This window comes from Rhinolophus sinicus, linkage group LG11 (genome assembly GCF_036562045.2).
Source record: "Rhinolophus sinicus isolate RSC01 linkage group LG11, ASM3656204v1, whole genome shotgun sequence".
NCBI lineage: Eukaryota > Metazoa > Chordata > Mammalia > Chiroptera > Rhinolophidae > Rhinolophus > Rhinolophus sinicus.
Genome location: NC_133760.1, coordinates 57,161,349 through 57,188,684, shown reverse-complemented (window position 1 = coordinate 57,188,684; position 27,336 = coordinate 57,161,349). Strand labels below are relative to the sequence as shown.

The following is a 27,336-nucleotide window of genomic DNA, read 5'->3' as shown; positions in this document are numbered from 1 at the left end:
GTACTGCAGTTATTAATCATCCTTTGAGCAAATCATTATATGTGTATATGTATATATATGTATGTGTGTGTGTGTATCTATATATACACATTGATTGTGAGATTGGTGATAATGAAATACAGTTATGAAAAGATTGTTTTCTTAAAAACTGACCACAGACATGCAGTTTAAATGTTTTTGACATCTGGATTTCAACCTCACATGTATTTGCATAAATAATTACAAATGGTCTCTAATGATTGAGTGCTCACAGCTGCAGGCTGGTTCAGACCCACTCCTAACCCGCCGCTCACTCTGTTGTAGCACCAGGAACTACGGAGCTGCTGGTCCCTGTCCCTGCAGCAAGAGTGGGGCTGTGTGTCTGTCAGCAAACCTGTGGGGCAACATGTGCTTTGGGAAATAGGACAGAAGAGGGTAAGAAGCGAGAAGAGGGTCTCATCATAGAGAAACAATACATTTCAGTGCCTGGTGGTTTGGTGGCCGAGTCTCCCTGTGCACTGTCTGCCTAGTAACTGCCCCACCAGTGTCTGGACCCTGACTGTGGGAGTGCAGCTCAGGCACCATCCGCCAGCCCCTGCCGCTTTCGGGCTGAGGACTGGGGTTCCGGGAAGGCAGGCGGATGGCTGGGCTGGGACCAGAACTTGGGCTTTCAGATGAGGGCTCCCTAGAACCCCACAGGCTGCCAAGCGCCTTTTCTGTCATTGAATTAACTTGTGGTCTATGAACCAACATTTGTTCAGTCTGCGGTATGTCAGGAACAATTCAGTTTTTATGCTTCAGTTTCCTCTGCACAGCACTCTGTCTAGGCTGTAATTCGGACGAGGGCAGTTTTGACCGGTCACTCCACGAAAGCGTGGCATGCTGGGGTGAATATGTCTGGGGGACCTTGTGAATTGTCATTTATCTTTCATGCCATTTCTCTCTTCACCTATGGCATCCACAACTACCTGTTTTCCAATTTAATAACTAGGTCAGTGATTCTTGATTTATTTTTTAAAGACAATACTGAAGACAATAATAGGCCAGAGTAAGTGGTGCAGTTCTAGCATTGCAGTCTGGAAAGAAGGTTTTTCTGTGTGTAAAGGAATCGAATATTAATACTCAGAAGAAGTCCTTGGTGTTAAACCTTTGAAGACGGGCAGGAGGGAGCTTACGTGCTGGATGCCAAGCGCTGCCGCTGAGCCTTCTCAGCTTCAGAATTAAAGCACTTGTCTAGGAAAATGGAATCATTAATAACATAAGAATCATCAGTAAAGGAGAATTATCCACATTAGTCTTCCAACTGAATGTCACAAAGATTATTTATTTTCTTAAAAATGATTTCCCCCCCCTCCCTGTCAAAGTGAGAGCTGTCAGTTATGTCACCTGGATTCTCTGAACATTACAGTTTTAAAACGAGTGGGCTTGCCATGGAGAGGTTGGACCCCTGCAAACCAGGTGAACTATTGTTGTTGAGCAGTGAGTCGGTGGCCAGTGAGGTAAGTTAGAGGCACGGCTGGGAATGGCAGTCCGGGGTTAGGGCTTGATGGCCATGGTCCAGAGAAGCGGCTGGTCCGTCTCCACGGTGACAACACCAGATCCATCATAGGTGTTGGAAGTACTGACCAGTGTTCCAAAAGCAAGCATGTGATTTGCTATAAGAGGGCGAGAAAAAGTGTTAGTGAAAACCAACCTTTCTCCTGCATACAATGACTTAGTCCGCAGAGACCCTAGAGCAATTAGGCACGTGCTTTGATAGAAGACATATGAAACGTGCGCTGGGTGTGATACGGGGTCTTAAAATGGACTGTTTCTGTAACTTGCCATAACCAGTCTTCCTGGAGTTGGTTATTTACCATTTGGGGATATATGCCATTCGCATTATTAAATTTTCTTTTCTTTCTTTACAGATTGTAAAACTAAAACCCATGGCTGTAATGTGCTGCTTTCTTCCTTACCTGGTGCAATTTTAATTTTTCAAGACACTTTACATCAGTTATTAAACTCTATAAAGATGGAGTTGTAACTTCAGGTATGAATGATATCAGGCAGAAAGCTCATTACTTCCAGAAAGCAGAGGGTTTTGATCATTCTTTCCTCATAAAGTAAGAAAAGCCAGATTGGACAAGGCTTACTTTCTGTAAAACCAATAGGAACTCAAAGGTCAAAGCAGACTTCCAAAGGTAAGCTTGAGCAAGCCACTTATGCTCAGCTATAAAGTGGGGGAAGAGATGAGATAATCCTTTAAATTACTGAATTATCCAAGCAAAGGCTTAAGAGTTAAGTTGTGCAATAAGAACTTACATATTTATAAGTTACACATATATATATATATATATATATATATATATATATATATATATCTATCTCCATATTTTCTAACAAGTTGGCTGAAGTTAATGCGTAGGCACAGATTTGTAACCTCAGTTCTCTTTGCTTTTATTATATAGAAAAGCAGTTCTTTTCATCAACATGACTTCTTATAAATATATTAATGTGTGTGTGTGTGTGTGTATATATATATATATATATATATATATTTTTTTTTTTTTTTGCTAAAATACAAAGAGAACATTAATGCGTGGAGCTCATACTGTCAGAGTCAGAAGAGGCTCCCTTTCCTTCAAAGTGTAACTGAAGTTACAGTTTTGGGGGAAATAATTCCATTGTGATGCTCATTTCCCACTAGAGGGAGCCTGTTATCTTTCTGAGGAAATTGAAAAGGGAATTTAAAAATTCAGAAATAAACAGCATTCCAGGGTACTGTATAGTTAGTGTGACTAGTTCACACAGTTCACTTATTAAAACTCACATTACTTGTTTTTCATAGCTGTGAACACCCTTACTGAGGTCCACACCGAGTTACCAAGTAACGCTGTACAGGAATATTCCAGTGTGACCCTCACGGGACTATCACCCTAACATGTGCTTCAGTCACCGAGAGCTCCTCGGAGGGGAAGTTTCTAAGTGACTTCAATATGCACGTCCATCCTCACATTCACAGTCCCAGACACTGTTAGGTGGAGAGAGGGAGGGTGGTGGTTGCAAAGGGAGGGGCAGAAAGCCAACGTGGACTCTGGGGAGAGGCTCGGCCTCCTGAGGGCCGGTGGGCGGCGGTGCCTCCGGCCAGGCAGCCCGGCTTTCAGGGTTTTCCCTGCAGCAGCAGGGACTCAGAGGCAGTGCAGGGCGCTCGCTGCAGCAGCTCCACCTGCTGGACCGGGAGCCGCCCAGGGAGGAAGCAGGGGTGCTCAGCCCACCTGAACGTGACACGTGCATTTCAAGGTTCGGGAAACCAATTAGGTCAAACTCCTAGTTTTCACTTGGGCTCAAAGCTTGGTTGATTTGAGTCCCCGCCCCCCCCCCCTTCCCCTTGGTTAACATAGCGAAAGGTTTGGGAATTTCGTTTCTTTTCAAAGAACTAACTCTTAGTTTTGTTAATCTTCTCTTTTGTTCTCCTGGTCTTTATTTCTGTTGAAATTTTTATTTTTCTTCTGCTAACTTTGGGCTTAGTTTGCTCTTCTTTTTCTAGTTCTGCAGGTATAAAGTTAGGTTGTGTATTTGAGATCATTTATAGCTTTGAACTCCCCCCTCAGCACTGCTTCTGCTGCATTCCGTACGTTTTGGCATGTTGTGTTTCTAATATCGTTGGTCTCAAGGTGTGTTTTTATCTCCCGTTAAATGTCTCCTTTGATCCACTGGTTGTTCAGAAGAGTATTGTTTAATTTCCATGCATTCATGAATCTCCCACTTTTCCTTCTGTTATTGATTTCGACTTTCACACCACTGTGGTCAGAGAAGATACTTGGTGTGATTTCAGTGTCCTTGAATTTGCTGTTTGTTTCGTGGCCTGACACACCCATCCTAGAAAATGGTCCATGTGCTGTCTTGGTCACCTGCCCAGGTACAAGTGTAGGACGACCTGCCCAGTGCCTGGGTCCTCTGGTCGGGCTCCCTAGCCAGTCAGGCCTTTACTCAGCAGGATGCAGGGCTACGCACTAGCTTCCGTGTGTGGGGGTGCAGCACCCCAGGCCCCGAGGCCAGCCTGGCTGTCGTCTTCGGACCTGTGTCAGGTAGAACTGCACGCGGAATTCACAGAGAGCCACCAGCTCCGCTCTGCAGATGGGGAAAGCCACATGTGTCACTGTGAGCAGGGCCGTAGGAGGGCGATGCAGCTTCCGGGGGCTCTGCTGAGGTTCCCTGGTTGGGACAGGGCTACGGTGAGAGGCTCTACAGGCCCCAAGGCTCTTGCTTGGGGACCCAATTAGGTAGCATCATGCACTGAGTTTCCTGGCTGTGCAGATGGGACGGGCCACCGGCTGGGCTCTGCACTCAAGGGCCACTAGGTGGGGTTGCAGGATGGGCTGTGGTTAGGTTTCCTGGTCAGGTGGGCCTGGAGGCCGCCTTCACCAGTGGGCAGGACTAAATTATCTCCCCTACCTGGTTGGGGCGCAGAACTGAGCACCAAGCTGCCCTGCGAATGGGGTGGTGCTGCCGGCCGGGCTGTCTGCTCGACTGCTGCTGGGAGCAGCTGCCCACGTGCTCAGGCCAGGCTTCCTGGGTGGCGGGGCTGGGACCTACACTCAGCCACGGGAGGGGGGAGGGGTGGGAATTAGCCTCCTCCCAGGAGCAGCAGCCCGCCAGCAATAAGGCTGGGGTAGCTCACTGTCTGAGGTCCCAAGTCAGGAAGATGGGTGCTCTGCCAATTCCCTGGTCAGACTGGGCGGCCATCTTGAGTGAGTAGAATAGAAACTTAGTCTGCTAGCATCCAAGTGCTGGGTGATGAGAGCCTATCCCCCTTCTCCGTCACAATCTAATTCCTAGTGGTCAAGCCCCACAGCCTCCCTCATGAAGTGAGACCAGAGTGGGCCTCCTGAGCAGCGCCCCACAATGCTCAGGGAGCTGTGTCCACCTTGGGCATCTATTCCTCTCTGCCCGGGGGGACCCTGATGGTGAGATGCTGTGCCAGCCTCAGGAAGCAGCCATGACGTCCTCTTCCCGTCTAATGCCGTCCTCTCAGCCTCTGTGCTGCAGGGGGCTGCTTCCTCCTCCCCCCTCCCCCCGTACTCTAGGATTCTCACAGTGGTGTCCGCATGTGAGGGGGGCTGAAGTTGGGAATGACCTGTGTCTCCATCCTGATGGCATCACCCCCTCATTAATTACTTTTTCATTTCTGCCCCAGAGAACTTGGGTGTCCAACACATTGGGTGGCTGAACATTTAGATTCAGTTCAACGTTTAGGACCCTTAGATTCATTTTTTCCTTCTTTGCACAGAGTACAGTAGAGCGAACCATAGTTGTTCTAAAATAACCCCTCAGATCAAGTCCTGTTTCTAACTAGAGATTAAAGTTACAGCTGCGTATAAAACTAGAAGCAACCGTAAGACATGTGATAAACAACCTAAAATTGCTTGTTCTGACTGAAGGTGAAATTGTGTTTCACCTTTTGTTTCCAAGCCATCATCATCAATTGTTTTAAGGACAATTATAGTCTAATGACAAGAACATTGGCTAGTGAGGACTAGTGAAGTTCCTGTTTCAATGAAATTTAACGTGAGTTATACATTAGCGGACGTAGCCTGACTTTTGGGTTTTCATATTTTAGAGAAATAGAAGAACTTAAAAATGTGAGAAACATAGATTTCACAATTTTTGTCCATTATCTCAAACTATTTTCTTTCACAAAGGGAAGGATGAGAATTAGGCACTTAATATTCTAGAGTTTTCAGTGACATCCTACCAATTCTTTTCTCAAACTGGAAAGACTGAAGACTGCAACGCAGAAACTAGTAAATGGGTAGAGTTCAACTATTCACCTCTTTTCATGTCAGGTTGGGGTAAGTGGTGGGTTCATCCTGGCAGCCAGTTTAGTGGCCTGGGGCTCTTTTCAGTAGGTTGACAGAATGCACAGGAGAACTTGGAAGGCTTCTGTGGCTATCAAGCTTTGAAATAAGAGCGGGAAGCTCCTCCCTCTGCACCTGTGTGAGCTGCTGGGAGCGTTTACAGAGGAGCTAGCTGTCAAAAAACATAAATCTCGTTTTGATGAGCTTAGTCAGTCAGACCTAGGTTCAAATCTTGGCTCTACCACTCACTACCTTGTTTTCCCCAAAATAAGCCCCAGTTAAGATCTCAGCCAGACGGATGCATTTAGTACATTATGACGATGTTCCAGAAGAAGATGACATGACTGTATTTGAATAAATATAGAATGTTGTACATGAAAATATAAGACATCCCCTGAAAATAAGCCCTAATGCAGCAAAAATGAATATCAGACCTAGTCTTATTTTCAAGGAAACACGGTAGCTTTATGAAATCAGTTATGGAAACTGCGGCCTCCGTTTCTTCATAATGTAAAATGTGGATAATAATAGCTACTGCACAGAGAAGCTGTATGGACTATAGTCAAATTCTAATGTGATTCGTATTCAAGAAATTTTCTTCCTCTTTGCTTTCTTCTGTTATGCTATTAATAAAGTACATCAGGTTTTCTTCTCCCACCTTAATAGTCTTAAAATGAAAACATAGAAATGTCGTGATTTAAGCAATTAGCAGATGGCTTAATTCAAGTGATGAGTTTGGAAGGAGCTGAGAGGTAGAATGAAGTAAACGTCACAGCCTTGCTGGACTAGCTTTCATGTGACGCATCAGGTCACTTCAGTGCCACCTGCAGACATGCACAGGCTCGTATGCTTTACAGGTATTTACTAAGTGCTGGGCGCTAGGGAACAGTGAGGAGTGTCTCTCCTTCAAGGTCTTCACATTTTAGTAAAGGAGAAAGATGTGCACAGACAATCGAACCCCATGGACAGGACTGACGCGGGAGGCAGGGGCGAATGTGGATGCAGCCAGGATGGGCTGTACATTCCAGCGGGAGGTAAAGGCTTTGGTGACGGGGCAGGGGCACAGCCAACCCCAGAGGCCCAGCCCCTGCCTGGCTTCCTAAGAATTTGTGAACTGACAGTGGTTATTTTATAAAATTAAGTAAAATTAGAAAAAAAAGGCAATGCAAATATTTCTAAACTCAATTAAAGTGAGGGAGCAAAAGAGAAAGGCGTGGGAGATGCTTTGTGGGGTGGTGTTTGAGAGGGAGTAATTCTCCTTCCTGGACGACATTCTCTGAGTACAGACGGTGCCCCAAGAGCTCGAGGTATAGCAGGGTTTTCTCTGCAATTTCTAGATGAGGAAGATGAAGCTGAGAGAGGTTAAAAAAGTGGGCTATGATGGGAACAGAAGTTGTCAGACACGTTACTGAGGGAGGCAATTCTTTAAAGAGCTCTAAAAAGAGAACTGACACCGGTCTGTCTTCCCTGAAGCGTAGACCTGTCAGCAGCCTGACTGTCAGCAGCTTAAGCGACTGATTTAGCGAGAGTGAAAATCAAGACTTAAGAGCTTCAGGAACCTGCTACGTGAGTCTCAGGGTTCCCTGCTATCCTGGAACTGTAGGGTGCGTTCTAGGAGGCAGGTTAGCCAGGCTGCACCATTAACGACTTCACACAGGACAGAACACGTGTCCCCACACCTGTCATTCACTCTCTGAGACGCTCATCCTCTTTGGAGAAAGGGCTCTACATTAAAACACATGACAGATTTCCTTAGCAGAAAACACTACACTGTCTCTACAATCAGTTTACTACGATTGGTCTTTATAATTTTACTTTTTGAACTATAGATTTAAAAAGGGGCTTTATATGCAAATGTGAGAGGCAAACTTCCTATTTAAAATCTGCTAATTTACACTTTAAAAAAGGAACCCTGGGGAGATTATTATTACTAAAATTGTTCCTATAAAATAGCATTTATACTTAGGGTTGTTTTTGAAAATTAAATTGATACATTGCGTTTTCATAGTCGTGAAGCAGAAGCTCAAACCAGTCCTAGCTCAGAGGTGTAAGTACCTGCCTTTTGTGTATTCACATCGATTGAATCTTAAAAAGGAAACAAAAATTTGAGACCACCTATCAAAGTAAAAAATACCTTCAGTTATCTGTATCAGCACTGTCGATTAGAAATACGTGCTCCATACATCTAACTTTTAATTTCCCAGTCGCCGCATTAAAAAAGTAAACATAGGTAAAAAGTTAGTATGTATATTTGTTGTTGAGATATAACTGACATATATTAATTTCAGGTGTACAACATAATGGTTCTATACATATATATGTGTGTATATATAGTGAAATGACCATCACAATATGTCTAGTTAACATCTATCACTATACAGTTACAAATATTTTTTCTTGTGATGAGAACTTTTAAGGTCTACTCTTAGCAACTTTCAAATATACAATACACAATAGTATTGTTAACTGTAGTCACCATTTTGGATATTACATCCCCATGACTTTCTTATTTTATAACTGGAAGTATGCCTAAACCTTTTCACCACCTTCACTCATTTTTCCCACCCCCCACCCCCGGCTTCCACCACTTTGTTCTCTGTATATTTCTTTTCTGTTCTTTTTTAAAAAGATTCCACATATAAGTGAGATCCCACAGTATTTGTCTTTCATAGTCCGACAAATTTCATTTAGCATAATAACCTCAAGGTCCATCTGTGTTGTTACAAATGGTAAGATTTCCTTACTTTTTATGGCTGAATAATATTCCTGTGTGTGTGTGTGAGTGTGACATCTTCTGTAGCCATTCATCCATCCATGAACACTTAGGTTGTTTCCATGTCTTGGCTATTGTAAATACCCACAAGTAGAAATGCTGGATCATATAGTAGCTCTGGTAATAATTTTTTCAGGACCCTCCATACTGATTTCCATAGCGGCTGCACCAAATGCAATCCCACCAGCAGTGCACGAGGGTTCTCTTTTCTCCACATCCTCATCAACACTTGTTATTTCTCGTCTTTTTGATAATAGCCACTCTGACAATTGTGAGGTATTTCTTATTTGCATTTCCCTGATGATTAGTGATACTTCATATACCTGTTGGCCACATCTGTATGTCTCCTTTGGAAAAATATCTAATATCATTTTTTCCTGCTATTGAGTTGTATAAATTTTTTATGTATATTTTTGATATTAATCTTATTTGATGTATAATTTGCAAATATTTTCTCCCATTTAGTAGGCTGCCTTTTCATTTTGTTGGTTTCCTTTGCTGTGCAGAAGCTTTGTAATTGGATACAGTTCCACTTGCTTATTTTGGTATTTGTTGCCTTTGCTTTTGGTGTCAAATCCAAAAAAGTCGTTGCCAAGACTGATGTCAAGAATCTTGCCCACGAGGTTTTCTTTTAAGATTTTTATGGTTTCCAACCTTATGTTCAACTCTTTAATCCATTTTGAGTTGATTTTGTGTGTGGTGGTAGAGGGCCAGTCTCATTCTTTGGCATGTGGCTGTCTGGTTTTTCCAATACCTTTTATTGGAGAGATTGTCGTTTCTCCATTGTTTGTTCTCGGCTCCTTTGTTGAGAATTGACCATATGATATGCGTGTGGGTTTATTTCTGGGCTCTCTATTTGGTTCCATTGGTCTATGTGTCTGTTTTATGCCAATATCATACTATTGGATGACGATAGCTTTGTAATGTAGTTTGGAAACCAGGAAGGGTGGCGCCTCCAGTTTTGTTCTTCTTTCTCAAGTTGCTTTGTCTATGCAATGTCTTCTGTGGCTCCACACATTTCTGTAGAAAATGACATTGGAATTCTGATAGGCATTGCAATGAGTCTGTAGATTGCTTTGGGGCAGTATGAGCATTTTAACAGTACGCATTAATTCTTCCTACCGTGAGTGAAACATCTTTCCATTTATTTGTGTCTTTTTCAATTTCTTTCATCAATGTTTTGCAGTTTTCAGTGAAGCAGTCTTTCACTTCCTTGATTATTCCTAGATAGTTTACTCTTTTTGATGTAAACGGGATTGTTAATTTCTCTTTTTGATACTTCTCTATTAATGTATAGAAATGCAACAGATTTTTAATTAATTTTTGTATCTGCAACTTTACTATATTTGTGTATTCTAACAATTTGTGTTTGTGGAGTCTTTAGGGTTTTTTATATATAACATGACATCATCTGCAAGTAGTGACAATTTCACTTCTTTTCACTTCATTTTCTTACCTAATTGTTCTGGCTAGGGCTTCCAATACTGTGTTGGAACTGTAGAAAAGAAAGCTGAAATGCAAAACCTGAACAACCTAACCTACAATTACCAACAGAGTACATACTACATTCTTTAAGGAATATAACAAGTAGACTCCTGCCTGGACATGTAGCAGTAACCTAATTCCACTCCTTACTCCAAATCGTCACCTCTGCTTCCCACTCCTCTGGATTCCATTTCTGACCGTGTCATTCTCATAGATCCTAGCGCCTATAACCTTCCTGCTTCCCCACCCCAAACATCTTGGCCTGGCATTTATGGCCCTTTGTCATCTGGCTACTTCCTCCCAGGTGACCCACTTGCCAGCCACCCCACGTCACTTGTTCTTTCTTCAATAGATCAGGAACTTCCCCCAATCATGAACAGTTTTGACGTGCCCTCTCCTTCTGGAACACACCCCATCTTTTCTATGCTTGCTGTATCCTTCATGTCTGAAGTCAGATGTCACCTTCTAGCCTGAATAGCTCTCTTTGATTCTCTGCCTATGCCGGGCGGATGACAGTCCTCTATTTTCTATTTACAAATGACTTGGTTGCTTCCCTAGAACATATTTTGTATTACAAGTTGGCTATTTAGATTCCACGTCGAGGGCCGCAAAGTACAGGGTGAGTCTGAAACATCTTGTTCCAAAAAGCGAGAGAGCGCACAAAAAATTTAGAACACTTTGATATATTATTTTTGCATCACTCTCGGTTTTCTATCTCAAGCCATAAAAAGAATCCCAGAGGCAAGTGGAGAGAGGAAAATCCCTTTTTTACAGAAGAATGCTAACTACTACAGGGATAAGCGACAGAATTAGAGAATTAGAAAGGTACCGTTTGCAGCTGCCAATGTAATAACTGGTTCAGGCAGGGGTCATCTAGCAACGGATGCTAAAATCAGCGGGTGAGATGTTGGGGAGCAAGATACTTATAGTCTAAAGTAACACTCCACGTATTACTTTTAATTTTAAAGAAAAAGGGATATAGCAGAGAGATCTCCTGAATATCATCTTCACCAAAGGATCAAACTTAGCGTCACCAATAAAAGGACAGACAGACATTATGTGCTTCCTGATAGGATGCTGGGATGAATGAAATACAACATCGCTTATGTAATAACTTTTGCCAAAAATGTTTAACCTGCATCTAATCGGGGGAAACTATCAGACCAATGCACGATGTGGGGCACTTGACAAGTTAGCTGGCTGGGCTCTTCAAAACTGTCACTGTTAACACCAGAAAGGTGGGCAGTGCGGGTCTTCTCTGGGTTAAAGGAGACAAACAGGCAGAACAACCAAATACAATGCATGATTGTTTTAGATTTTTTGTGGATGTAGCAAATGCATAGAGAGCATTACTAGGAAAAATAAGGGATACGAATATGGGCTGTATAATGCTACTCTATCAATGCTAGATTTTTTGAAGTAGATAATGGCACCGTAGTTACGTAGAAGAAGTCCTGTTCTTAAGAGATAGAACCTGAAGAATTCGGGGGCTTATGTATCATCGTGTCTTTAACATAGGTGGTCCCTGACTTCTGATGGTTTGACTGACTGACAGTTTTCGGCTTTACAATGGTGTGAAAGCAATAGGCATTCAGTAGAAGCTGCCCTTTGAATTTGGATCTTTTCCTGGGCTGGTGATATGCAGTATGATACTTTCTCAAGATGCTGGGAAGTGGCAGTGAGGTGATTTTGCCCAACTGTAGGCCAATGGAAGTGTTCTGAGCACGTTTACGGGAGGCTGGGCTAAGCTATAGGTATTTGGTAGGTTAGGTGTACTAAATGTAGTTTTGACTTCTGATAATTTTAACTTACGATGGATTTATCAGGATGTAACCCCATCATAAAAAAGTACAGAGGAGCATCTGTATTTTCAAGTGGTTCAGAAAGCAAAGTACGCACACAAAGAAAGAGGTGCATAGGTAGAAAAATGTTAACAGTTGCTAAATCAGAATGAAACATACACAGATTTTGCTGTAGTTTTGACTTTTTCAATCTTAAAATTCAATGTAAACATTTGGGGAAAAAGGCTAAGAACTGAGGAAGGGAAGTACTTTCCTCCTGTTCACTTTCATTTCCCCCAAAGCTGAAGTAATGCTGTTACAAGAAATGCCCATTGATTTGAAATGCATTAAAATACATCCAAGTTAAAGAAAATGTGAGCCACGTTTAGGAAGAAGTCATCTAGCCTGTGATACGTACATGACAGCTGCCTGGAAGAGCCTGTTAAGAGATGCTGGGCACACAGTCTGGTACGTGGCAGGGACCCTTCCTTTGTGTCCTCGCTCACACGCACGACCTTTACTTACACTGACTGGTGGAGGAGGACCTGAAATGACCCCGCCTGACGGGCCCGGCCGTCCCAGTGCAGGTTGGCAGTAGGAGCAGGCGTAGTCACTGCTAGGCAGGCCTCCGCGGACGTGCCTCGGCTCTGCTTTCTGTTGTGGGCCTTCGCGCTCGAAGTTCTGATCTGCTGCAGGCTCCTTCCAAGGTGAGCCCTGGTCCCCTCTCTATCCTGACAACTAATGCTTTCATGAACTCAAATGTCTGCGGAAGGGCTATTATGATTCTGCTGAAAGTGGTGGCATTTATCTTCATCTCTCTCAGAAGTCGCACATTTCCCTTGCCCTTGGAGCAGGGCTGGAAGTCATTAGAGGGCTTCTCGCGCTCAATTATTCTTCCATCTCCCCATTTCCTGTGTTACGACTCAGCCATCTGTCCAACCAACAATTAGACCAAGAAAGCGCTGCTACTTGGAGGCATGAAAGCTAATTGTGCCAGGTAGAAAATGTCCCCCAGGATTAGCACATTCACATGTTCAGGCTTTTCGAAAATAAACAAGAAATGGTATGATTTTCCTTTGCTTAAAAGACGTCCCTAATGTGTCGTATCATTAGCGTGTTCTACTCATAGGCCCCATGTTGCAGTTAAAGAGCCAATCAGAGCTGCTTTAAGAAAAAACACAAAGCTCACTGGGTTTACGAAATAAAGGACAGTTGGAATCCCTCAGAGGAGCCCTATCTATGTGGATTCTGAGTGGTAAAAGGAATGATCTGTGGAGAACTGGCTAACGTTTTTCAGTGTGAAAAGCCATCAGATTTAAGTGTGTGCCATGAGGGGCATGGTGGTCTGTCCAAAAGCGGCTCGGAGCTGATTCCACGGCTTTACTTCCTTTAATTCCTGGGGCCCCACCTGCCGTGCCTCCTGCAGACACAGCCGGCTCCCGCTGCTCTAGCCTGTGATGTTTGCTGCAAGTTCCTCAGGTGAGCTCAACACCCATTTGCTAGGTGCCCGCAATACCTGTCCTCCTCACCTCTAATGCAGCTGTTGTGAGGACGAAGGAGGTAGTGTCTGTGAAGGCTTGGGCTACTCCGCCGAAGTACTGAAAATTCGTTGTCATTTCACCTGCACTGAGGGAGCTTTAGAGTGGCATTTGCTTCTATCCTTCAAATGTCAACAGATTGTTGTAAGCACATCACACAAGGGAATGGTGAAGGAAGAACAGTGAAGAAAGACCAGAGTACGCGAGGTAGCATAGTATGGCCCCGAACGTCACTCTGAAAGCTGCAGGTGACACCTACACAAAATAATCAGGCTCTTTTAGAATTTACCAAGTTGGATAACCCCAAACAGACAGACAAAGGGAAACACCACATGAGCATTACGCTCAAAGAAAGTGTTGGGAAGAGTAAGAAGGGGTGGAGGCTATTGCAGACAGCTGCGTCTCCTCCTCCTCCCCTGGGAAAGAGGCACGAGATTAGAAGGAGAAAGCGCTGGAAAGCTGGTGGCAACCCCCCCGAACTGCTTTGAAGGACATTCTCATTGGACTAAGATTGGCTTAAACCCGCCTATTTGTATCTCATGCATAAGATGACTTGTCATCTGTCACCAGAAGGACGTAGCTCAGTTGGTCCAGGCATCTGTTAACCGTATCTTTACCCAGAAAGGTTTCGGGCAGGATCTGGAGGGACCACAGCTGTCACCTTGAGTAGAAAAGGAAGAGTGGAAATAATGAAGGGCATGGCACATTTTGGCTTGTGACACCAGAGAGGACAAACAGAGTCAGAGCCATGCAAATAAAGCCAGGTGACTCTAAAAGGGGATGAGGGCCTGGTAAGTCTCCATGATGATCCCCTGACGCCACCCTTGGATGCCACGTCAGGCAAATGCTTCTGGACTTGGTTAAAAATACATTTCTTAGTTTTTCAGTAGCAAGCTAGCATTCTGCAATATACATCAGACTATAATGCAGTCGTTAAAGAGACTGCAGCAATCCAGACAAATTGCCTAACACAGACACGTAAGACAAAAATTCACATTTCAAACTATATACATTGATCACAACTGGGAAATATATTCATGCATATATACTTAAATTTTCTTATAATACGTTTAAATGCTAAATGAAAAACAAATAGAAGAGCACGGATTTAAGCCCCGGACAGAAGGAAGACCTCCTCAGATCAAAGAGCAGGACCACTTTGGAGAAAGGTTTCCAAATTCTGAACACAAGGCACTCAGGTTACAGTGAGGGTTTTCAAAAATGCCTATATTATCATATCTATTTAGGAATATCCCCCCACAAACACACACATGAATGTTTGGGGGAAAATCCTCCCATTTCTGCAACCTAGGAGGAATCGGAATGACCACTCCTGCACTGATACATCTCAGGAGGGAAGCTGAGGTATCATTAGCAGGTGATTCTCCTAATTAGAGCTGGGAAGACCTAGTCAAACTAATCAGAGGACTGTGAGTCTTCGGTTTACACAAGCTCTGGAAGTTCTGAAAGACTTGCCATGTAAATAAATCCCTCTGAGACTCTGGCTCAACCTTGATCAATTCAGCCAGATCAACTGCTCCTCTGACGTGATCCCTTCGGAGCAAAATTTCCCCTGACCTGTCCCTGAAGTCCCCGCTTTCTTCTTTGGCTCCCCCGGAGTCCACATCAACGCCAGGTCCTCTGCTCCCTCCCTGTCCCCGTCCAGAGCTTTATCCCCACTGGGACTTCTGCTCCTTTAATCACAGGTGATCTTTCTGATGCCTCAGCCTGGAACGCCGTGAGATCTTTGAAATTAAATCCCAATAGTCACTGTGGTTTCTCACTATCTTGTAGAAAATATTTATAAAGTAGAAACAGTAGATGACATTTACCATCAAGCAGAATTCACTCAAGTATGCGGCTGTTTTTAGACTAGAATTTCATTAGTGAGAGTCTGACCACTGTCTTTTAGGAAGAACAGCATGTGATTTACGTCAGATGTTTCAGTGTTGACAGACATGATTTGTTATTTTGAGGTAATAAATCAGTGCCTTGGACTTTGTCTAAATCCTATACATTTTGTGCTTGCTCCTAATAGATTTCATCATGACCTAGTTTCATTTTTAATTTCCTCTTACTGATACAATGATATTTCATATTAGAAAGAGCTGGCATCTGGTTATATGAATAGTCTAATGAGTCTGAAAATATTAGCCACTCTTAAAAGCTACTTGAATTCACAACATATTTTCCTCAGCTCTAATAATCAATCCATTTTTCAATATTCATGCCATGGATGCTTTTCTGATAACAGCCTGAGCTTCTCTTGATGAACTTTCTTTTACATTGATTGTTGGCATGCGAAGTTGATACTCTGTTGTCCCAGCCTCAACCTTAGAATTTTCTATTTGGCATTTACGATATTGCTGTGCAGTGGTGGCAAGTATAGTCTGTCCTGTATGGGAACTGTTAAATGTCTTTTTCTCCCAGTCAGGCGTATATGACTGGCCTAAGTTCTGTGCGCATAAAATTTCTAATCTGAAAGGGACTGTATCTATTATCTAGCTTGGAAGTTTGACACAGATAAAAGTGAACTGCTCCTACTTGAACCAATTAGGGTGCTAGGTGCAGGGCTCTGTCCACGTGGCTTTACCCCGCTCGCAAACTAAGCTAAGCTTTGGGAACTCGCTAGGTGCTTAGGGACTCAGAAAATGTAGTTCAAGAACCACTGGTCTAACATTCAACCCCTTTATTTCAAGACTGGGAATCCAAGATACCTAATTGCCTTAAAGACAGGTGCACAGCACCAGAATCCAAGTCTCCGGACTGCTAGCTAGCCCAGCTTTCTGTGCTTTCTGCCATCACAGAATCCAGCTGTGCACTTAACCTGTTGGCAGGCTCTCCGGAATCAGTTTCAGGTTGGATCAAAGTTAAATGATTTGAGCTACGTACCAAATATTTAAAGTACTTGAAATGTGGCTACGTTACCGAAATGTTTCCAATGCTGTCACAAAACAGGACAAAGTGATTCTTGTAGTTTGACCAATGTTGTGGACCTCAGGCCAGCAATAAAATGGGTTCAGAGGTTTGCTGACTCTTATCTTTGAGTAAGTAAGCTACAGAAAGCACGGGGAGCAGTTATTCAGGAAACGCGCTACGGAGTTCTAATAATAAACACCGCAGGAGTGTTTCTTTTGCTGGCGGTGTTGGCTGTGAAGTAAGTAGTAGGAAGAAGGACAGAGAAATGAGTCAACAGGCTTGGCCACTAGACAAGGGTTTTAGTACCAACATTTTGCTGTATCTGTAGAAAACACAGATAAAAATTAAGGTGAAATTCAGCTAATCGGCGTTCCTTTTTAATATGGGAAGATTATTTCATGGTAAAAGATTTAAATTATAGAGCCTTTATTTGTAATTCTAGGGATATTGCTTTATATTATAGAAGATGAAAAATAAATTCATTTGTAATGAATGGCTACATTTACAACTATCAGAATGAAAATTAATGCTTTAAAAGTATCTGACACCAATTATACACAAATCAGATGATTACAAAATTTGTATGTAGGAAAAAAGTACTTGTTTTGAAGTATTTGGAGGGAGAGACGGAGAATAGCAATTTTGTTATGTTGAAAAAAAAATCATTCCTTCAAAACTAAGTTAATACAGTTTGTACAAGCTAAAGTTATATGATATCAAAGCTGCAGGTTACGTCATATCTATCTCTCATGATATAGACAAATTTATAACTAATCTGTTTGGTAAAACCAGTCATTACTAAAATTGAACTGATCTTAAAAACCTGCTAAATCACAAGTATATTCATGTAGAAATAGCTTGACAATGTATTTTCTGTACTAGTCACTAGGAAACTGTCCCATGTAGTCCCTGGAAGTGTCTAGGTTGCCAAGTTCAAGGTCCACGGCTTCCCCTGTGCCCACGTGGCATCTAGTCGGAGGGGGACCGAGCGGGAGGCGACTCTGCTTGGTGCTCTGGGGCCCCTGTTGAGGAGCAGGTAGAAGCTGTTCATTCTGCTCCAATCAGTGGATGGGGCATCCTAACCATCACCGCTCCCAGTCCCCCATGAATACAGCTGTGACTTGTACTTTTCTACTCTTAATCACACACGCTTTCAAGAAGCCGTCTGGGAGCAGCAATCTCTCCCCACTGGAATATCTAGATTATCTGGGAACACGGGAGCCTTTGATCTGGGCCTCTGATAAACACTCAGCGAGAGGCCTGTGCTGTCCTCTGAGTGTTGGCAGGTCCCTGCTGCAGAGATGATGGCACAGTTGTGCTGTGTCTCCTACACTCAGTTGTGCCGGGGGGTGGTGGGGGGGGGGAACTACAGATTGGCTTCTACTTGGGCACTTGAGGCAATCTGATGGATCTGGAACAACATATGTCTCTGATCTTGGTCTTGGGGCAGCTTCACTTATGAGCAGTGGCCAGGGAGTCTGGTGTGTCTCATTCCGTTAGGGCTGGAGTGTCCCATTGTCCTCTCCCTACTGGATGTGGCAGTGACACCTGTCTCCTCTCCTCAGGCTCAAGGAGCATTTCCTACTGTGGGTACTGCAGGACTTGGGTGGGTGCCAATCTGCTGTCACAGCTCTCCACTCTGGCCCTTATTCCACAGAACCTTATCCTTCCAAATAAATCCAAAGATACTACGAAGTGTCCCAGACCCTGTTTCCCTCTCAAGGGGTGAAGAAGCCATCGTGAAGACTCTTTTCTTCTTGTTTAAGAGAGATGCTTAGACTCCCCCCCCCAAACAGGGCTGCCCCCCCTGCAGTTCTGGGTGTGGTCTCAGGCATCTAGACACACCTGCCTGACGTGCGCCCAGGTGTACCTTCTCCCTGGCACCGCCTAGGCATTTGCCTGAGAAAGTGACTGACCTCTTAATTCAGGATTTAAAGGTGCCTCAACATTCCAAATGGTATTTTGTTTACTAAATTTGCCATTTCAGTAGGTCTTTTTCTATGTTGCCCTAATATTCTAAAATTTTAAATCAAAAAGGACCATCATCTGTTCATGTCTTCTGCCCACTTTTGATCAGATTATTTTTCTTACATATTTTGGATATCAACCCCTTATTGTAAGATACATAAATCACTCACTGTACACCTGAAACTAATATAAAGCTCTCTTTACTTTTTTTTTTTTTTGGGGGGGAAAGGTTTATGTATTAATCACATGACCCTTATTAGATATCTACCAGGCTGGGTGACGTAAGCTTACGTACGACCCTCCAATGCAGACATTTAATGCTCTGCTAAATGAATACACTGTGCACTCCACCGGCAAAGATGCTCAGTTTTGAACAGTACCACTCACTGCATGTAGTTCAACCTTCAAACACGATGCTTGTGAAAAATTGCCAAAGACATGCTCTGGTATATGACCTATGTTCCTGGTTTCTAAAATGCGAAGGTAAAAGGACCTAGTTTCTGTTTTGATTCAGTCCAAACCCAGTGTACAAGGGGATTTACCCAACCTCAGAAATAGTTAAAGGCCCCTGTAGGAAACCCCAAAAGGGTAGATAATCTAAGCTCCTCCTCCATAGCTGATTTACAGTCTTTGAGATTTAAGAGATAGTGTAATTACAATGGGAAACGGAAGAAAAAATGCACGTCTTAAAGGCGACTACAGTAAATTTCTTTTAGGTCCCTTTAATTGCCATTTTAGGAAGCTTGAAATCTCTCCCTTTGCCTACCTTTGAATTCTTTTTAACCTTTTGTAAAAATTAGGAAAAAGGCCAAATTACTGCAATCTACATAGACATTCATATGCTTTCTTTTGTACAAGAGTAAGTCTTAGGGGTAGAGTGGGAAGTTGCATGTATAGCTTTTAAAAAAATTTAAAAATTGCAATTATGTTAATCTTTTTGGTGCAAAATTTAGTGTGAAAATTCAGACATTAAGGGTGATCTTTTATGTTTATTAAAGAGTCGTGGGTTTAAAAAAGGTAAGAAACCCTGGAATAAGCGGGCATTCAGTAAGAATGCTATAAGGTGCACCCCGATCCCTTCTTCATTGTGGTGATGGGCTTCCTGTTTTACAACAAAGACTGACATAACACACATTGGCAGGGCTCGTAGATGGAATTAAGGGCTCGCTGTGTGTGCAAATCTAGCGTTGGTGTTATGAACAAAGAAGCTGATTAAAATGAAGCAAGGAAGGTGACTTTATAATTATGCTTCAGGCTCTTCTCAATCAGTAGAATATAGTCTGCCAATTCAAGAAACCGCAATCAAAACAAGGAATCCCTAAAGGTACCTCCCTAACTGCTTACATTATACACAAGTATTAATATTCAACGTATTTCTACAGTTTGCTCCCTACTGAGAATCATGTAAGCCTACGAGAGACCAGGTTTATTTTGCTTTCCATCGTACCTGTACACTTAGCATAGATAGTGTGAGTACACAGAGGACTTACTCTAAATATTTATTGAATGAATAAATGAATATCTGAATAAAGCAACCAACAAAGACCAAAGATGACTTTGGTACCCATGGAAAGAAAAACAGAAACCTTGACCTGCAACTGAGTGTCTGCTCAGGCTGTGCCTGGTGGCAGACATCCAGAAAGCTGAGACACAAACCAACCCATGCTCCTTTGGTACTGATGCCCTCTGAGCTCTCAAATCAAGGGTTTGCTGCCGACTTCAAAAGAGATCCCTTTCCTAGAACTCAGATTTCCTTACATGGTTAGTACTGATTGAAGTAAACCAACCCCAGGTTTTCCAGAACTTACCTAATATTGCTTGTGGTCCACCTTACAGGTGTGTCCAGAAGCACCAGGGGGAAAAGAAACTTTCCTCACAGGCTAGACCCTTGCTTTCCACTCTGTCCCTGTCATCCGTTTCCTTACCCTTTGAGATCATTGGCAACTGTTTGATCTGGAAAGTACCACACATCCATGGATGGAACTTGGAGAAATATTACTGTGTTTCTGAAAACTGTTTTGCTCAGTTTTTCATTTTAGTACGAGATCGGCAGAGCAGCCATGACCCTTCCTCACTAAATGTAAAAAGCATTTTCTCTCGTGGCTCAGTGGTTTTACTACTGGAGGAAATATCCCATTAAATTTTCCCGACAGGCAGTCAGGAGACAAGAGATTCATTATGCGAAGAGAGGAAAGGTGAAAGTTTACTATATAATCAATCCATGGTAATACACCTTTGTTTCTCTTATCAGGGAAACCGCCCCTCAAATATCTTACAGGAACAAGGGAATTTCTGGAATAGTAACAATAAACCTAAAAGTATGCATGCTCTGACAGACCGTTTATCATAACATTTCTCCTGCCTTGTGGTTAAACACTTAGAAGTTTATATTCTCCTTAAACTCTCTTAAGCCTCAACAGCCAGTATGTATAACAGATACTCATAATAGCTCCGTGGAGTAATTAATGGAATATTTCAGTCGGTGTCCTGCATAATTTGAACTTTGTGAGTCTAGATTTGGAAGAGAAATTTGCAGCATGCTTGACATGGTGGCTGGAAGGAACCATGGGCTGGAAGCCCAGTCTCGGGCAGCTGCTCTCACAGCGACCGAAGGCCAGTCCCTCATTGTGTCTGGGCCTCAGCTGGAGAGTGTGCTGGGCGACTTCTTAGGTCTCTGTCTTCTAGTGCACTGGGCTGAGAGAGCTGGTCTGACACCCCACTTCCACAGCTTGGGGTCACCTTATCCAAGGTTCAAAATAAGTGGATGCAGTTTAAAAAAACTGTCACTTATGGTATAGCTTAAACCTCCTTTTAATTCCTGCAATGTATTCCTACAAATTCCCTTACTCCATTCTATTATTGACTAATTCCTGGGTCTCTTCTGTCCTGAGGTTCTATGTTCTTTTAAAGAAAGGAATAATGTATTCTAAATAGAAGGCCATTAACGTCCATAGTAATGAAGTGTTGAGAGACTGAATACACAAATGGACTATGGCCAGACATTATATGGAAACACGCTGGATGGACAGCCTGTAGAAACCTGCTCAGGAAACCAAGCCCATACCTACAATAAGCAGCCCGGGTGGCCTGCTGGCTGGAAAGCAGCCTTGTAGGAAGTCAGGCTGCTATTTCTATTAACCATCCAAGAAACCAAACAAGAACTTCAGAACAATTGGCTCCAAATGGCTGAGACCTGATTAGTAACTGACAGCTTCCCTACTTTTTGTCCCTGTTTCCAACTCTGAGACCAAGCAAAGGAAGCCAAACGTGGTCCTGTAAGCAGTCACATGGGCTGCCCCGCGTCGGGTCAGCCAGCCTGCAGCTTCTTGATCCCAAGACTGCAGTCAGAACACTGGCCCTCGTCCCCTTTTCTGCTATAAAGCTTCCTCCTCTGCTGCCTTTGAGTCTCTGCCAAAGTGAGAGTCACTCTGTAAGTGACTCTGATTACTCTGTTGTCATTTGGTTGGTATTCACTTATTTCCACAATGATTGTAAGAAAGGACACAGAAACACTCAACTTCAACTAGACCCTCCATTGAGGCAATCTTTCTGTTTCCTTGGTCAATTATTTTTAAGTTCTTGACAGCTACTATTTCAAAACTTCCACATACCTAATACTTACCTACTCTGAGAATATGGCTGTACCCCGACTTCTCAGGGGAAACCAAAGCCCGAGAACTGCCCTGGCAGCTTATCACTCCAAACACCTATAGTTTCACCTGTGGAGTTCCTCCCTTCCTCTGGTTACGATACAAAAGCGAACATCTCTCTGTCCGTCGCTCTGGAGGCTGTTGTTCCCTACCTCTCACAGCTTTACCTGCAGGTTATTCACCACTGTCTGCTGTTTCTTCCCATCTCTTGCTCGCTCTCTCTGATCATGTAGATAAGCTCCAGGCTTTGCCGTCTTACACGCCTTTACTCCCAGCCCCACTTTAGAGCCCAAACATTGGAATTACTTATCTACGCTCCAATTTCTGTTCCCTCCATAACTAGCCACAATGTAGGTTCTGCCTGTCACCCCACTGCAACTGCAATGCCACCACCAGGGACTTCATTTTCCCAAGCACGACGTGCATTCTCTGTGCCGCATGGTGTGACTGACATGCGCTAGAAACTCCCCTTTCTTGCTTTGTTTAACAATAGCTGTGCAAAGCCGAGCTGTGCCTGAATGAACCCCTGTGACCCTCACACTTGTGGACGAACAGGCATTCTCACTATTATTCCTGTTTGGGGGACAGGGCTCCCATGCAGAACACACACCTGCCTCACCTGCTCTTCCCCTCAGGTGCAGCCTTGCCGTCGCCGATGGAATGATGACAGGCGTAGACAGGACAACGCCTGGCAGGCCCTGAGCAACTTTCCTGGCACATGGACACTGTGCGCTGAGGAGTAGTTTGCTGCCACCTGAAACCCAGCCTCACGCACGGACTAGACCCAGCGATTCTGACTCACTCAATGTGCTCAGGGAGGTCAGCACGACGACGCTCAGACAGCTGTTGCTGGGAGCTGTGGCCTCTGCGGCTTTAAAGGTAAGAAGGGGCATCCTCCCTGGACCTGGAGGCCGCCGGAGGCCACATTGGTTTCAGAAAAGCAGCAGAAAAGCCTTTCTGCTTTCCCCACAATATACACTCATTTATGACAAGGCAAAGTGATGACTAATACCGTGTTTCCCCGAAAATAAGACCCAGCTGGACAATCAGCTCTAATGTGTCTTTTGGAGCAAAAATTAATATAAGACCCAGTCTTATTTTACTATAATATAGGACTGGGTGTAATATAATATAATATAATATAATATAATATAATATAATATAATATATAAATACTGGTTCTTATATTAATTTTTCTCCAAAAGACACATTAGAGCTGATTGTCTGGCTAGGTCTTATTTTCGGGGAAACACGGTAACACCATTTTTTGAGAAAAGGATTTGCCTTTATCTCATTTCGCCAAATATTATTTTGCAGATGTGTTTGAGGGGGAGAACAGTTACGTCTTTTTTCCTGTTATGTACGTGTATAAATATGGAAATTCATGAGATTTAACTTTGACAATCCCAAGGAAAGGAAAGTGTCATCACAGAGTTGAACAAAACAAAAGGGGAAATGAGAGCAAAGACTTACTGTCTCGCCTTCCATCCCACTGTCACCAGTTTACGGGGGAGAAACAGCTGGAGGACCAAGGGCTGGTTAACACAAATTATAAAGAAAGGAACTCCCTTCAAGTTTCAGGAACGGAGCCAGGGAGAAAATGAGGGTGAGATACGGTATTTCCACTGCATCGTCGCCGCGCTCACATAATTGTCTGAGTACCCCAAAAGGCTCTCCTGAAATGAAAGTGTTACTATGTCTGTCATTCCACCTAAATATTGTTAAATGCTTAGGAAAAGCCCCCATGAGAAAGTTGCCAGTTTACCAAGAAGTCCTGTAAGAACAGGGAGATATTTTAGATATTTTTCCTTAGAGCAAGAAGATATAGCAGGATTCATGCTGTTATACACACTGTGTTCCTTTAACGATGTTGGCCTTCAGGGAAGAAAATTATGCCAAGAAAAAAAAAAAGACGACGCTAGGAAGCTAACAGTTCACTAGGTACCGACATTAGACAAAGGGTGAGTTTCTGCCTCAAAAGGCATCACAGGCAAAAATCTTGCAAGAATTCTACAAATAAGAGAAAAGGAGCTTAAACTCAAAAGTGGAGGGGAAAGGAGAAAAATCACCCAGATAAACTTCCTAAAGCAGGTAACATGGATGAGTGTGGTATCTTTCTGAAAGGCAGGCTGAGCTCCTGAGGATGTTCTGAAATTCTCATGAAAGCCAGCTGGCAGTGTGCCTCACGGACTAGGTCCCTATGTACTAATAGAGAGAATGTGAAAGGCAAAACCAAACCAACCACCCACCCAAACAACAGAATTCTATGCTTTATCAGAATAAATGTTACCATTTTATAACCGTAACTCTGAGGATGGACTCACCATTGGGAAATATAAGTGGAAGAGTTTCCTTTGTTCAAGTGAATACTTTAAAAACGGGAAAATAGAAAAGCTAATGATTGGGGGATCACACAACCAAAAGGGGCTCAATTCAGTAACAAAAAGGGGTTAGAGAGCTGTCGGGAGCAAAGCACAAAGGAGCTGCTTTCTGCCTGGGGAAGACGAGTTGGCATCACCCCCTCAGCTCTGACTGGGCTTTCAGGTTCCCCTTCGGGATCCGGAACCAGCTCGAGGTGTGGGGTGATGCTGGCTTCTGTTTGCTGGCTCAGCCCTGCAGGGACCATCTGACCACTGCGCTTCAGTACCGGTTTTATTTTTGCATACTGGCAAGAATAACAGGGTGAGAGGATGGGCTGAAGGAGTATACGGGAGAATTTAGGGGTGCTGAGTGCCTTTCCCAGAGACTACTGATTAGTGGCTCTCTGGAAAGGCTTTGGATGATGCAAGCTTCTGTCCTTGGAACTGTCCCATTTGTATCATCATCTAGGAATAAAACCAGTAAGGCTAACCAGATCTGTGGATAACAAAATACTGGGACAGAGAAAGAAAATATTCACAATGATCCTGAAAAGTTCAAGGTGCAAGCCAAAAAGCTGTGGGGGGATTCCAGACTTTAGGGTGAATTTTATGGGATGTGAATGCCATCTTCCTATAGCTTCCCCCATCCCCCTGATGGAGGACTGTCACCTCTGAGGATAAAGTCTGTATAGCAGGACTTCACCACTCTCCCAGTCGATTATAAGGGTCATTAGAGCAATAAACAGAGAAGCAAAACAAAGGTCACCTGCTTAGGTGGGGCACTTGCCACAAGGTAGCAGAAAAAATATCTTCCTATGGGCTTTGTTTCTGGACAAACTTAGAAGGGAGTTGGCTGTTCATCTGCTGTGATTCTGGGAAGTTTCTGGGCCACAGACTACCTAGGGGCTCAGGAATTGGCATTGGTAAGAGACTGCATTTCTGCTCCTGCTCACGAAGGAGACCCAAAAATTAGAAGTTATCTCTAGCCTTGAATATCCTGTTTAAGTTGTTGGCTTATCTAAAAGGGTATTAAAACTAATCACAAAATAATGCAAACTCATACCAAAGCAGCCAACCCTATATCAGTTTCCAAGCCACATTTCATCTCTCCAAGTTCCCATGTTTTAGGACCTGCAGCCAGAAGAGCTTTAATGGGAGAAAGAGAGTGAAGCCAATGCAGGGTGAGCCAGAGCTCTAGCTCAGCATCAAGTTCAGAAACTTGTGAACACATGTGATAGTGTGAGGCGATGTGCACAGGCTGGTTTAAATTATCTTGTCCGTTCGGTTAGTCCAACCACATTAGCTCGGAGTCTAATGAGCCAACACAGAGAATCCCAAACAGGCCACAGTTCACCTCAGCCCGAGACTCGCAAAACATTCGTAATTATGCCTAAGATAGGAATTATTAGAGTATGGATTGACGTTTAAAAACAAAGCAAAAGAAGCTAATGCCAATTGGTGGTAGAGTTACACAAAGGTATGATGGAGGAATTTGAATAATTATAAGTGACTTCAGTTAAGACAGTGCACATGTTCTTTCTGAATCCTACTTTTCAATTTGATAATTGGCACCAAAATTTCAGACAAAACACTGGCCTACTCAAGTTTCTCTGTATGTCTGACTATACCATACTTAACACACACAATATTTTTCCTGCCTCGAGCTGTTCTTCTCTTTCCCTAAACCTGGTACTTATCTTAAAGCAAATATTATTCACAATGCACCACTCACTGTGCTTTCTGTGAAAGATGTGTGTTCTCAGATCTTCAAACACAGGGAGAAGAGATGGCCATCAATAGCTCTGTAAGCTTTCCCCACAACATACGTTCACACGTCACCACTAATATTTATGATTCTGCAAAGTGACACTGTCTTTCTTCAAGAGAAGGGATTGATGGGCCTAGAAAGGACCAGATCAAGGAAGATTTGAATTCTAGACTACTAAGCAATAGGGAACCACTGCATATATATATATATTTTTAACAAGGAATGACTAGATGAAAGCAGTATTTTAGGATTATTTGACAAACATGACAGAACATATTGAAGTGGGAACCGGAATAAAATACTTTTGCAGGGAACTTACGTTATGGTATTGTTCCACTAAGATAGCGACTAATCCTTTGTCAGCAAAACCCAGGCTTTAAATTATTTTTCCCAAAAGCCCTGGACTATTTATGCTGAGGATTTACTCAGCTGGCCACGTGAGGACGCGGGCGTGGAGCACGCCCCGCTGGTGTGCATGGCTGCCTGGGACCTCCTGGTCTGCAAGATGCTGACCTCAGTTCTCCCTCTGAAGGCAGCGTCCTTCACTCATTCTTCCAACAAATGTTTTCAAGTATCGACAGCCATAAGTGAAAATTGACCCATTTTTTTTTTTAAAGGAATAAAAATAGTAAAGAGGTTGCTACAACGTGATTCTTTTTTTAGTAGAAAAATTAGGGAACGGAGAGAGATGTCAAGGCTGAAAGCTATAATGTCTGTTCTTTAGGTTAAGATTTCTGATGTATAAGTTATTTAAAAAGTTTTCTTCAAAAATTTTACTTAAAACAGCAGAAACTTACCTGTATTATCTTACTATCTACAGCAGAGGCTTTGCTGGCTACAAAATGTGGTACAATTTTGCGGACTCTTCATGGAGAGCCCCTTGGTGTGGGCTTCGCCATGACTGTCTTGGCTGTGGTATGTGGATGGACGGGCCAGCATGCCCGGGCACAGCTCAGGCCTCTGGATGCTTTGCAGGGCTCTGCCTGCTGTCCTCAGTGTCTGCCACTGCCTTGAGAGGAATATGCCAGCTCCAGGCCCAGAGAGACCTGAGGAACACGGCCACCCAGACGTCCCACAAATCGATTTTAAGAGGCAGAGCAGGGACTCCCCAGGTGTCCAGTTTCAGGTGAGCTAAATCTTACCTGAGTTGCAGCTACATGACGATCTAAATGATTGTGGTGTCACACCACTGAGTTTTGTGGTAACATGAAACATAGCATCTCTGTGCCAATGGCTAATGGATACAGTGGCAAAATAGATGATTAGAATCAAAGC

General features: G+C 43.3%; 1 protein-coding gene and 1 long non-coding RNA gene across 8 annotated transcripts in view; one reads left to right on the top strand and one right to left on the bottom strand.

Moving 5' to 3' along the window:
• The window catches only part of TPK1 (thiamin pyrophosphokinase 1), a 260,377-nt gene that overhangs the window by 14,332 nt on the left and 218,709 nt on the right, over positions 1 to 27,336 (bottom strand). For 2 of the 7 annotated variants that reach the window (XM_074315233.1, XM_074315235.1), the window contains one exon: positions 1,284 to 1,634. The exons of the other annotated variants lie outside the window; for them this stretch is intronic. In XM_074315233.1, the coding sequence (XP_074171334.1) occupies positions 1,516 to 1,634 (119 nt within the window). In that variant the 3' untranslated portion in view covers positions 1,284 to 1,515. Of the gene's footprint in view, positions 1 to 1,283; positions 1,635 to 27,336 lie in introns of those variants that run through there. 7 annotated transcript variants of the gene reach the window in all.
• LOC141567566 (uncharacterized) overlaps positions 1 to 27,336 on the top strand; it is a 41,470-nt gene that overhangs the window by 101 nt on the left and 14,033 nt on the right. The window contains exon 2 of the long non-coding RNA XR_012490324.1: positions 22,569 to 22,812. This is a non-coding gene — a long non-coding RNA (uncharacterized LOC141567566). The remainder of the gene's footprint in view (positions 1 to 22,568; positions 22,813 to 27,336) is intronic.